General features: G+C 47.2%; 1 protein-coding gene across 2 annotated transcripts in view; it reads left to right on the top strand.

Annotated features, from left to right (window-relative positions):
* Window positions 1–13448, top strand: part of NOP14 (NOP14 nucleolar protein) — a 29808-nt gene that overhangs the window by 9934 nt on the left and 6426 nt on the right. The window contains exons 4-11 of one of the 2 annotated variants that reach the window (XM_063108352.1): window positions 3100–3242; window positions 3428–3562; window positions 4370–4492; window positions 5242–5373; window positions 6281–6548; window positions 7512–7642; window positions 8324–8409; window positions 9472–9607. In XM_063108352.1, the coding sequence (XP_062964422.1) occupies window positions 3100–3242; window positions 3428–3562; window positions 4370–4492; window positions 5242–5373; window positions 6281–6548; window positions 7512–7642; window positions 8324–8409; window positions 9472–9607 (1154 nt within the window). The remainder of the gene's footprint in view (window positions 1–3099; window positions 3243–3427; window positions 3563–4369; window positions 4493–5241; window positions 5374–6280; window positions 6549–7511; window positions 7643–8323; window positions 8410–9471; window positions 9608–13448) is intronic. The other variant, XM_063108353.1, reaches the window with a different exon arrangement.

Here is a 13448-nt window from a genome sequence, read left to right as displayed (position 1 = left end):
ATTAAAAACAGCCTTGAATTACTAGAATACTGAATGAATAGTGTTTTCCAATATGCTAAATTTTCCAGGAAACAGAGCAATCATTCATTCATTCTTTCTTTCTTTCATTCTTCTATTAGTGGTTTATGTGCCAGGCACTGCTCTCTGTTCTGGGGAAATGGCAGTGAACAAAACACAAAAACCATACCCTCCTGCAGGTCTTGCTTTACTGGGGAGACCCAAACAGTCAGTAGAATGATGCAGACTGATCAAAGGCGAATGTGCCGTGGAATAAAAGTAAAGCCAGGGAAGGGCTGGGTCGTGCCACTGGGTAGTCGTGATTAGTCTCACTGAGAAGGTGGTGTTTGTGCAAAGACTCAAGGCTGTGTGGGCAGAGCGTCCGCTGGAGGGAACAGTGAGTTCAAAGGTCCTGAGGTGGGCGGAGTCGGGGCCTGGGGTGAGGATTTGCAGGGAGGGGATGGTAACAGGCAGGTGGACCAGGGCCTCCTGAGCCACAGGAAGGATTTTTGGCTGTTGCTCAAGAAGGGGCGCCATTGGAGGCATATGAGCCATGGGACTACACAGTCTGATAGAAAAAGGCCCACAGGATTTCCTAGTGAACTGGGCGTAGGTATGGGAGAAAGAGAGGAATCCAGGATGCTTCCAAGGGTTTTGGCTTGAGCGACTGGATTGATAGAACCGCCATTCGTTGAGACGGTGGGTTAAGCAGATTTTGGAGGGAGTTTGAATCACCTGTTGGACATGCAAGGGGAGGTTGGAGTCTGGAGTTCAGGGAGCATGCAGGCCAGATACGGGAATGGAAAGTTGTCAGCACGGAGACTGAATGAGGGCCACCAGGTGAGTAAGAGTGGATGGAAAAGAGATGGCCAGAACTGCTGCCACCCTAGGAGCTGAAGAAGAGGACACGGAGAGTTAGGAGCTGCCAGCGGGGTGGGCGTTGGCCACAGTCAAGTAGAGGAAGTATGTCCAGCAGGGAGTGGTGAATGTGTCAAACTGCAGACGTTAAAAGGAGGACGGAGAACTGACCTGCAGATCAGGCAAGATTCCATCTCATAGGAGAGGCAAGGAAAAGCCAGATGGGAGTGACAAGAATGGAGAGGAGGGGGTTGAAGGCAACTCGGGGGTTCACTGCAGGGGAGCTGAGAAGTGGAGGAGGGGGTGAGGTGGGATCGAGAGTTTGGTTTCTTTTGACATGGATCCAGTAGAATGAGAAAAATTGGTGCTGGAAAAGGGGGTGGACTTGCCTAGATCATTTCCTCAAGTAGTGGAGAAGGGTAGGAGCGAGCATTCGAAGGGAGGGTCGGCCCTGGGCAGTTCTGGGTAACTGGGGGAGGTGCAGCCCGAGGACCCAGAGCTGCTCTGTGGTCGGCTGGACAGCAGAGCTTCAGCAGCTTTCACTTCAAGGACTTCTGTTTCCTCAGTGGAGCAGAAAGCAAGGTCCTCAGTTGAGCTGGCCCAGGATTTGTGGGGGTGTGAAGAGACAGGAGTAAAAGTCTGGGGAGTGAGAGCATGGACTAGGCACATGTGACTAAAAGGTGGTGTCACGAGCCCACCCAAACTGTGCAGTTCTGAGAATAATGTGAGTTTTCTTTGCATCACACATTCACCTGCACAGGTATCAGCAGGAAACCTGTAGAGTTTGATTTGGCCAGATGGCAGCTTCAACAAGGAAGCAGTATTGGAGCAGGGAGGGGCTGGACCATGATTGTAATGGTGGGCCAGGAACTGAGGCCTTGGGAGGAGGACAGGGAGCCCATGCGAGCCATATTAGGGCTGCAGTGGTTTGAATGCTGCAGGCTTGAGCTGGAGAAATAATCTAAACATTTTGTTTCTCTTACTGGTATGTGATTTTGGGCAAATCACTTCACGTCTGAGCCTGTTTTCTCATCCGAGAAACTGGATTTTTTTTCAAGGTTTCTTTTTATTCCAAACTCGATAATTCCCACAGTGTTTTGTTTCTCTTCTGCTCTGGCGACTAGGGTAAATTGAAGATCAGTGACTCTTGTTGATGATTCCTGCTCTTGCTGTTAGCTCAGGGCTTTTAAATCACTAAGCCCCTACCCGAGCAGGTGTGAGGAATCAGATGGGTCCTGTCGTGCCGCTAATCCTAGACTCCTCTCCCTCCCAAGACTGGTTCCAGCTTATTTTCTTGGGTTTGCCAGTCTTTCACCAGAATGAACGTAATTAAAAAGCAGGTGTTTGGTGTTCCCAGTCACGTGGATTATGGCCAGTTAGTAAATTAATTGGTCTGGGTTTTCTTGGCATGGCTCATCTTGGGGTTTGTTTTTTTGTCTTTTTGTTTTTAGCATATTCATTATTATAAATCATACTTATTCTTTATGCCCTTTATCTTATTTCTCCCCTTCCCCCGCCCCCTCTAATAACCATAGATTTGTTCAGTCCTTTTGATAGATTAACTGATTCTCTGTTGACTTGTTGCTTAGATGATCTGTCCAGTGCTGAGAGGTGTGTTCAGGTCCCCCACTATTATCATAAAGCAGATGCTTCTTCTGTTACTCTGGAGTGTGCTTTGTGAAGAGAGAGGACCTCTTTTTTTGCAGAGGGGGTTCTTTGCTGGTGACTCTCCTTGTGTCAGTGCAGTCGAGTGTCTGGTGTGCCATCTGCACAGTGGCTGTTGACTGCTCCTATAGAGACTAGTGGCTGCCGTGGCAATTGTGGTGGTTATGGTGGTGCTACACTGGTAGAAATGGTGTTTTTGGTATACTCTTTACCTAGTTGCAGCTGAGTTGGCTTCCCCCGGCTCCTGCCTCAGGACCCCAGTGGGGTCCCAGGTGGTGGCAGTGTTCCTGGTTGAAGCTGGGTTCGATTTCCCCTGGCTCCTGCCTCAGGACCCTCGTGGGGCCTTGGGGCAGTGGCAGCAGTGTGCCTGGTTGCAGCTGGGCCCATCTTAGGTATTTCTGAAGTGCCAATATGTGTGTGGTCTCATGGCAGCTATTGTGTGTGAGGATTTTTTCTTTAATGTAGAATCTCTGGACTGCTCTTGGAAACGTTGGCAGAGTACTGTAAAAAAAAAAAAAAAAATGCTTACTGAGCCAGGGCCTGGACTTCATTGTGGTGTTTTCTGCTTTTTGTCTCCAGCTGAGCTGACTGCTGCCCACTTTGGAGGTGGCAGTGGACTCCTTCATAAGAAGACCTCTCAACGGGAAGAGGGGGAGGGAGAAAAACCAAAATCACGGAAAGAACTGATCGAAGAGCTCATTGCAAAGTCAAAACAAGAAAAGGTGGGTTAGTTAATATTCTTGATGTGGGGCAGCTCTGTTGTAGGACATGCTGGTCTCTTTTCTTCTGTTGATGTATTGGTGTTGAGTGGGTGGTCATTATGTGCATGCTTGGCACTGACGTCGGGCTGCTCGGCTATAGCCCAGCAGTAATGGTGTACCGTGTATGTCTGTTGTTTTCTCCCCAGAGGCAGAGACAGGCTCAACGAGAAGATGCCATTGAGCTCACGGAGAAGCTAGACCAGGACTGGAAAGAAATCCAGACTCTTCTGTCACGCAAAACTCCCAAGTCGGAGAACAGAGATAAAAGGGAGAAACCCAAGGTGGGAATCAAGTGATTGGAGCAGAAGCTGGACTTACATCTGTTGATGTGACTTTTCTGTGAGAGAAAGGCCAAGGCTGGACACCTCTTCTGGCCTGCTTCCTGTTAGGACAAGTTTTCTGTTTTATATTGAATTATCTGATATGTGTTTTATCCCAATGGGAGTAGACTCAGTTACCTCAGTCTCTGCTCCAGGTGAATTAAAGAAAGGGTGAGAAGTACTTCAGGGTGGGGACTCGATGACAGGTGTTGGAACTTCCCTGTTACATGTCTGTATATTGGTATATAATGTATACATTTAATATACATTTATTTATGTTTCCCTCTAAATAGTAATTGTTTCCTACTGCATTCTTTTTAGTCAAATTTGTTGGAAAATGTTGCATTTTTCTTGAGTAGCTGGATTGTGGGAAAAATCTAAGATTTCACCAGATTACATTGTCATGTGACCATCTGTACATCTTTGTGAGTGACCCTTACTATTGCTGTTACTTTACCTAATTCCCCATGTGTAGGGTTTAATGCCCACATAAGCAATGTTTAGTTTTGTTAAAGCATATATATTTTGATAAGAGTTTTCTAGAAGAAAAAAAAAAGTCCAATGTGACCAAGTCATCCACTCATTTCTCAGTTCGTTAAGACTAATAGAATAGCTTTCCCTCTAGAAGAAAAGTCTTAGATGTGGTTCAGCCTCTTCCGCAACGCTGTCCAGCCGTTACTGAAATGTGCCAGGAAGCTAGCAACACAGGTCTTTCATTTTGGGAAATATTTATATGTATTGAAAACAAAAAGTGTCTTTTCCCCTTAGCCCGATGCCTATGACGTGATTGTTCGTGAGCTTGGCTTTGAGATGAAGGCACAGCCCTCTAACAGGATGAAAACAGAAGAGGAATTAGCCAAAGAGGAACAGGAGCGGCTCAAGAAACTGGAGGTAGGGTGGCCGTGGTCCCTTCTGTGGAGCTGTGTCACCGCCTTCTGCTTATAGCCCTTTGTGTTTTATTTTGTAAGATTGGTTGAAGATGTAGTTTCATCAATGGATCTTTTTTAGTCTATTTAAAGTTTGCATTTATTCTACTGTAAATTTTTTTGTGATTATAAAAGCAAAAACATGAAATAAAATGCAAATAATACCCAAGTACACCAAACAAAAAATGGACATTTCTGTAATTCCTCTACCCCAAAACAGCTGCTAAATCTATAGTAAATGTGTTGCCTTCTAAATTTTTTCTTCGCATTTTAAAAAACTTCACTGCATTTAAACAAACAAAATAGAGACGTACTGTTCTAAAGCTGGCCTTTTTAATGTAACCCACATCATAGGCCTCTTTCAGATAATGAAAACAGTGGAGCTGCTGGGTGCCGTAGGTGACGAGTTACAGTCAGGGCTGGCTGCATTTGGCCACAAAAACCTTAGATTCTAACGGATTTCCTTCCACTGTGGCTGGAGACTATTTCTGCCACAAAGTCGTCACAGTTTACCTTTGTCATGTGAGGAGGCCTTGCATGCAATGCTGACCGGTTGTTTGCAATGCTCGATGCATGATTGCAGGCAGAGAGCAGGCTTGGTGCACAGTGCGGACCTGGGAGGACCACGGGCCTGGCCCAGCTGCCGGGACATCATGCCTCCGTTCCACGTGTGTGAGGAGCACACCGTGTGACTTCTCTTCCCTTCCTGTTCAGGCTGAAAGACTTCGGAGGATGTGTGGAAAGGATGCGGATGAGAATATTGAGAAACCAAAACACATGTCCGCAGATGATTTAAATGATGGCTTCGTACTTGATAAAGACGATAGGCGTTTGCTTTCTTACAAAGTAAGATGTTTGGCTTCATTTTCTTTCTTTTTTTAATTTAAAAACACATTTTCTGGTATTCATTTAAAGGGTTAATCACAGGTGGGAATTTTTAATCCTTTAAAATAGTTTCTGTAAAGTTCTTCACCTGGGTGTCTGTGGTGTGCCAGATACCAAAGCTTTATAGAGAAGATCCCTCCCTGTCCCTGGAAAAGGAGGACAGATGATAAAACTACACAGTCCGGTGATTAACATCAGCTGCCTTTGTTTACAGCTGTATCGTTCCCTGCCTGACTTCAGCATAATACTGAGTGAGCTAACTCAGGGTTACAGTTTTGAATATTTTTGAAGTAATTGAGTTTCTGGGACTGGTGCAGTTTTTAATTCAAAAACTTTGTAAGGTCTACCCCCATCTCTCCTTTTAGAGTGTGTCAGGGTTCAGGGCAGAAAAACAGGCAAGCCAGGTGTTTGGAGCAGAAAAGGGTCCAAGACAGGGAACCGGGTGCTGACAAAAACACCAGGTTCCCTGGAGTAGCAGAAGTCAGGGGTCACCCCCAGGAGCAACCCAAAAGCTGGGAAGCCACTGCTGTCCTTGCTGTTCCCCAGCCCCAGAACCAGTGGAGGGCGCTGCAGACGTGCAGCTATGAAACCCAGGCCACTGTGAGCCTTCCACATCTGGAGCCCATGCAGCACCCTGGCAGGACCCAAACTGTGCCCGAGTCCTGGCAGCAGGCCTCTCTGGGAGCCCAGCTCCCATGGCTCAGGGTTGTCAGAGAAGAGGGTGGGAAAGGAGGCCCAGTACCAGCGCACGAATGGAGTGCACGGGGTCGTGTTCCTCGCAAGCGGGTCAGAAAGCACTGGTGCATGTGTGCGCTGTTCTGAAGTTCCAACTGTTGTCTCCACCCTGTGGCCTCCACGCTCATCCTAGGATGGAAAGATGAATGTCGAGGACGACGTCCCAGAAGAGCAGAGCAGGGAAGCCAGCCATGAGAGCGAAGAGGAAGGGGATGAAGGATCATGCGGGGAGGAGCCCGAGGAGAGGGATGGCCCAGATAGCCACTCAGACCTAGAATCTGATGGCGACAGTGAGGAAGGCAGCGAGAAGCCAGAGGACAGGCCGCACCAGACTCCTGGAGAAGGACTGATAAGTGATGATCAAAAAGCCGCTGGAACTGAGCTGCCCTACACGTTCACAGGTAGACAGACAGTTGGGTTTTTCTGTGTCTTGGCACAACTGCCATATCCTGGCCATAGTGTATACGTGTCTGTCTCCCTCCCTGGGCTTGCATATGTGAGTGTGCGGACACATTCCTGTTTGTGACATCTTTGCTGTGTGGACAGGTGGTGTCACCGTTCTGCTTGGTGTCTCTTGATCCAAGTCCCAGCACGAGTGTTAGCCTCGGTTGCTTGACCATGGACAGCTCTGGGGACCACCATCCAGATGACGCTGACACGTCTTGTAGCAGCATGTTCACGTTCCCGTTGGTAGTCTGCCCTCTGTGGTGGCCAGTAGGCCAGAGCCTGGAAAGTCTCCAAGAAGACTTCCAGCATCCGACGTGGACGTCCCTGTCTGGCCACGTAACATCTTACATAGAGTATACTGTGTTATTTTGTCTGGTACATAGAGAAAAGTTGTCCACTTCTAGTAAGTAGTCCCTGGTTGTCCTGTCTGAAGGTTATTTTAAGGGGATAAATTAGCAGGTGAGCTGGCCTGCATGGATGGGACCTTTGATGGTTGAGTCTCACGAGGTGACATGACTTAGCTCACTGTGGCTCCTTTCTGCTCGTTCTCATGCAGTCTGGGCACTAAAATCAGCTCTCTGTCACCTAGACTCATTGCATGTTATGGATATTTAATTCCTAACCAAGGAAAGGTGAGAGGTTGTTTCTTCATTGGGGCTGTTCTTAGGTGCATAGTCATGCCCAGGTCAATCAAGTCTCAGACTCCTTGGGGTGAGACAGAACAAACATTTGATGTGTTTATGGTAATATGGGGTAAAATAAATATTAATATAAAATATAAGTTAAATTATCTTTTGCTGTAGGAAAAGAAGTAATTTTACTTACATTGTATTTAGTTTTTACCTCTGTGTTAGCAGAAATGTGAGTAGTTCTCATTTTAAATGTTAAGTGTGGAGTGTGTTTTGTTTTTTTGATAGCTCCCGAATCCTATGAGGAACTGAGATCTTTATTATCAGGAAGATCAATGGAAGAGCAGCTTTTGGTGGTGGAGAGAATTCAGAAATGCCACCATCCAAGTCTCGCAGTGGGAAACAAAGCAAAATTAGAAGTATGTTGTAATAAGTACATGTGCTGTGTGTTAGAAGAGTTAGTGTAACCCCCAGTCTCTGTGAATGTCGGAATTGCCTAACGTCGTACAGTAACAAAGTGCGCCTCAGGCCGTGGCCTGTGGGTCACTGGTTATCAGTATGATCCTGTGGAGGGGAACCCTGAGTTTGGAGCAGGCAGAGAACCAGCTGTGTGGGCATCTGGTACCTCCTTTAGCCTCACAGCAGACCAGGAGGATCAGGCATTGTTACCTTTGTGTCACAGGCAAGGAAACTAAGGCTTACATAGCCATCAAGCGGCAAAGCCAGACTTTAGGTAAATAGGAACTGTGAACATGCCTTTTTCTCTTAGTAAATGATTCATATTTACTATGAACAGGGTGCAGTGCCAGGTGTGTTCCTGATTTTTTTTTAATAATTGTGTATCATCTGCCATTTTGCAGAAGTACGCACCTGACCCCTAGCTTTTTCTTCTCTGCACTTCCTGGTGCTCAGCAGGTTCTGGCCATGTCTTCACTTGCTTTTGTGAGGTACTCAAGTCTGTGGTCCCAAGGCCCCTAGCCCCCCCCGACCCCCCCCCCCCCGGTTTTCCCCAGAGTGTAGGTGATCTGGAAGGTGTGTGCTTGTGGCTTTGTTCTTGGTGCTCTGCACTGAGCTCTGTTTCCCGATTCATGTTCCTGTAGAAGCTGTTTGGCTTTCTTTTGGAATATGTTGGAGATCTGGCTGCACGTGATCCACCAGACCTCAGAGTGATTGATAAGTTGGTTGTGTAAGTAGAAATGGTGTGTTATCTGGGGTGTGGGGCTGAGTTGAACAATTTTTCTCTGATTTAGTCGTAAAAAATACATTTCTACCTTAATAGGTAGACAAAATGGTGACATGAACATGGCAGGTCGGTGGGTTACCCACAGAGGTCGTAAACAGCAGTGACTCAGTAACGACTCCTCCACTCTAACACGTGCTACTCCGGTCACCAAAGATACGAGACTTACTTTTAACCACAGATAGGTTGAATTCAGAACAGTTGAGCCCTCAGATCTGGCTGGCTGTTCGCTTTTTTCACTCACCAGTGAAGCTTCAAGCCCTGGGCAGGTCGAGAGATATCAGGAGTGCAGGGTAGACACGCTCCCTTGTTACCCCGGGAATCTGAGGAACTGGCTCTGCCTGGGTCTGAGAGTTCCTGCTGGGGAAGCCTATTCCTCTTGTCCTACAAGCACAGCCGGGGGCAGGCTTGTGACCTGCGGGGTGGCTTCTGGCCCCCAGTGCTGGTGGCTGGAAGAATGCTAGAGGGGCAGAGTTCACCGTCAGGAGGCGCGTGCTGGCATCTGGGGCCAGTGAGGGTATGTGCATAGAGGTGCCCCGGAGGGTCTTGGGGGGCGTCCTGCCCTGTGCACCCTGCCTCTCAATGTCAGCTTCTGCATTATCGAAGAGACACTGTCAGAAAAGTACTTGTGGTGAGGAGTAAATTAATTAATAACGAAAGAGCCTTAGAAGTGTCAGCCACGGTTGGCACGTAGAATGTGCTCCCAGCAGGTTTATTATTACAAATACAGCTACTTGTACCACCATCACCATGAAAACATTATGACCATATTTTTAGGAAATGGCAAAAATGAGTATAGACCATTATAAAGTACAATTGGAAAAGTTAATCTGCATCACCAGGAAAGCCAGCCAGATGTCAGTGAGAGGAAAGGTGGGTTCATCCAGGGCTTCTGGTTCTAACTTGCTCAGTCTGTGGGTGACCTCTCAGAAAAATGGTCTGCAGGGTTTTTTCTGTGTTTCTGTTATCTGGAGTCATACTCTCTTGACTTATTTTTCTACTTAATAGGCAGTTATATAATCTTTGCCAGATGTTTCCTGAATCTGCAAGTGACTCCATAAAATTTGTCCTGCGGGATGCCATGCATGAGATGGCAGAAATGGTCGAGACCAGAGGCCGGGCGGCGTTTCCAGGGTTAGACGTGGTAAGCAGGGGCAGATTTAATTAGACCATTGCCCCACAGTAACCAGAAGTCAAGTTCTCTTTGACATTACGTTGAAGGACTGGTGGTGGATACCGTTCCCGTGGCTTTTTAAGAGGCTGGCCTTGCCCTGGAGCTTCCAGAGGGATCTGGGAGGGTGGTTCATCCGTTAGTGATCAGCTAAGGCGTGTAATAGCAGGAGATGCTTGTTTGGTTCCACACAAACAGGGCTGTATTTGGTCTTAACGGCAAAGATGTTTTAAAGCAGATAAAACCACTGTGTTTTCCCAAGGACCTGAGCCTGTGGGCTGGTTTTGCTTGGTTTCAATTTCTTTATCCATTCAGATGTTGAGAGACATCTGAACCACTCTGAGATTTTTAAGTTTTATACCAGCCTTGTGCTGTATTTTCAACTTTAGTAACTTTGAAAAAATACTTGCTTAGAAATGTCTATTCCATTTTCTATGTTTGTGTTGAAATGATAACAATAGGTAGCAGAGGCTTAAAAATATAGGATTTGTGTTGATGGTTTTAATAGACTCCCCAAAATATGATTTGAGTCAGTGTCCATAAACTGTGGCTCTCTGCTTTGATTACCTCTTCATGAGCCTCAAACCAGCATCCTTTATTATACATTTACGTGATTGACCAGTGATTGTTGCGCGTCCATTATGTGCCAGGCGCTGTTCTAAGACTCTGAGGCTGAAGCCATGGGCCAAGGAGATCCAATCTCTGCCTGCCTTGAGCCTGTTTTCAGTCCACAGGTGTTAGTGGGGAAGTTGTATAGTCAGAGCATAGTCATGCTGCCTGGGCTTAAATCCCAGGTCTTTCTTTTAAGCTGCATGGTCCTGGTCTTTAAAGGGGGGATGATAATTATAATCATGATACCTACCCGATAGGCTGATATGAAGATATGTGAGTTAATACACGTCACATGGTCATATCACTGCCTGGACACAGTTGTCAGTAAACAGTGGCCGTCACCTCCACGGCTGTTCTTTGGCTCACGGTGTGGTTCTTTTGCTGCTGAGATGGGAGCAGTGGGGCGTGATGGGGGTGTGGAGCTGGCAAGAGTTCCCTTTTCACCCTGCCTCCCGGAGCCTCATTTTCCTTAGAGCCCTGCGTTGGGTGGGGCTTGGGGCTCTTTTGCAAGCCCTCCCTGTGGGTCTGTGGAAATTAACTAGAGCCCTTGCCAGGACCAGAAAGGAAGAAATGGGGCCTGCTAGGTGTGTGCTTGACATTTCTGCTCTGGGTGCTTTGGAGGATTTCTTTGTGCCTCTGGACAAGGTAGAGGATTCCTGAGGTCCTGCAGAGAGCCGAGGTGGCAGGACAGCCTCACTGTTCTGTTGACCAGCCTTTTGGTGCCTTGTGTCGCTGTTGCCTGTGGACTGTGCCTGACCCACAGCAGGTCTCCTGAAAGCATAGCTTGCCGTCATCATCCCCTAAGACTAAACAGCCACATGATGTACTACACATGATTTTGGGAAAACATACTCAAGGCACCTTTGTGTCATGGAGATTGGACGGTCTCCCCACTTCCTAAGGGCCTTTGGGGCTCTGCTTCCTTGTCTCTAAAACAGCAGCGAGTACTGGAGTGTGCTGAGTGAAGCTCTACCTTACCTGGCACTGGCCCCACGCTTCTGTGTTGAGTCCTCACAGCACCCGTGAGATGGGCACTTTTGTCAGCGGGAGGCCACAGAGGCGGCCACAGTCACAGAAAAAGAAGTTCTCATGCCAAGGTCCAGGGTTCGTGTCCCTGTACTCGCCAGCTGCCTTGTCACTTGTCACCATCCATTCAGAGCATCCTCATTGATTTACCTCCTCTTCCCGCTGCAGAGACCAGCATGGCTATTGAGATCTGCATTCCTGTGTCCCCACACCCTTGCCAATTAAGTCTCACCAAACTTGCATTTGTCAATATGAAAAATAAGTAATGGTATCTTTACACAGCTTTGTTTTATGTTCTCTTACTGAGAATCAAGCTAAGAATGTTTTCACATGTTTAAAAGAAATCAGTTTCTCTGTGCAGGCTTTTCGTGTTCTTTGCAAAATGTTTCTATTAGGTTGCTGGTTTTTGTTTTTTTCTGTTGACTGGCCGGTACAGGAATTGGACCCTGGACCTTGGTGGTACCAGCGCTATGCTCCAACTGAGCTAACTGGCCAACCCCAAACCTTTGTTTATTTATTTGTTTATCTTAAAATTCTATTTATTTATTTATTTTATTGAATCGTAATTGATTATACATATTTTTGGGATTCAGTGCTGACATATGTTGAGTAAATCAATATTACTAGCATGTATATTGTTACAAATTGTACTTATTCTTTGTGCGCTTGGTCCAATCTCTCCCCATCCCCCTCACCCTCCCCCCTCCCACCACTGATAACCCTAGATTTCTTCTCTCCCTCTGAAAGAGTAATGGTTATTCTGTTGATTTGTTGCCTAGACGATCTGTCCAATGCTGAGAGGTGTGATCAGGTCCCCCAATATTATCATAGAGCAGATGCTTCTTCTGTCACTCTGGAATGGGCTTTGTGGAGAGAGACATCCTCTTCTTTCCTTTGGTCTCTGCTGGTGACTCTCCTTGTATCAATGCACTCCAGTGGCTGACAGACCATCTGCATGGTGGTTGTGGCATCTAGCCACTTTCACGGCAGCCATGGTTACTGTGGTGGCAGTGGTGGGCCCACATGGAGGTGCTGGTGGTGTGCCTGGTTGTGGGCTGGGGGTCCGGTCCCTGGCTCGATGCCCTGGGCCAAACCTTTTTGTAATGAATTGCAAAAACTTTTCCCAGCTTGTCTGTGACTTTGCTTATACCAGTTTTTGCCAGTGTGTATTGTTGTAATAAAAACTAACCAAGGAAACATCATTATTTGTGGGGCAGCGAGGAGTCCTTGCAGGCAGGACTTTTCCCTCCTTCTGTGTAAAAGGCTGTTCCAGCAGCGAGTCTCTGTCTGTGATGATAAGACTTCCTCTCCACACTGCACCTCAGTACTGCACTCTGGCTTGTGAAGCCATCTGCAGCTGGGGAAGGGCTCCATCTGACAGGCTGCTACTCATAGACCCTAGGGTGACAGCTGACAAGCAGTACCAGCAACTATTGAAAATAACTAACGCCTTCTTATTAGTCCTTGGTGAAAAGTTCAACACTGTTGCTAGGGCAGTTTGTGAGATGCTTCTGCGTGGATACTTTCTAACAGGTGGAGGTAAAAGCAAATGAAGAGCAGCACGTTTTGCATGCTCAAAACACGAGTGTGCCCAGTGACAGGCTGGACGCACATGACATCTTCTCTGATCCTCACGATGACTCTACAAGGTACAAAGTTTAGTAAACTTATTAAACGCACAAGGAAACTGAGAGCTCAGGTGATTTGACCAGGGCCACTGGACCAGCGGGTGGCTGTATCAGGCTTGGTTCCCAGGTAGGCCCTTGGCCGCTGCCAGTAGTGCTGACTGTTTTCTTTAGTTGAAGAAGTCACAACCTCTGTACCCATTGTAGGTGATAAAGTCCGGTTCCACCTTTTGATGAAGAAAGTTCCTAACCTGAAATACTAGAAGCTGCCTCCTGCCAAGCAAAGGCAGATTCTTCTGGTAATGGCTGTGTGGCCACTTTGAGTGTGGCTCTGCATCATCTCTAATGTCACAGTGTGACATGGGGACCAGGTCTGTGCCCAGGGCCACAGGGAACTACTAAATGCTTGCTTTAAAAAGTGGAAATAGAGATGAAGTTTTTCTTCCTTTGAGTTAACAGGCGTAGAGCAGAAGTAGTAGTGCTGGGCGCCAAGACTGTGCACTGCCTCAGTCCCAGCTGAGGCAGAGGGGACACCAAGCATCCAGCTGGCG

The sequence above is a fragment of the Cynocephalus volans genome, chromosome 9, assembly GCF_027409185.1.
Source record: "Cynocephalus volans isolate mCynVol1 chromosome 9, mCynVol1.pri, whole genome shotgun sequence".
In the NCBI taxonomy this organism is placed as follows: domain Eukaryota; kingdom Metazoa; phylum Chordata; class Mammalia; order Dermoptera; family Cynocephalidae; genus Cynocephalus; species Cynocephalus volans.
Note: the sequence above shows the minus strand (reverse complement) of the source record. Positions and strands in the feature narration are given on the sequence as shown.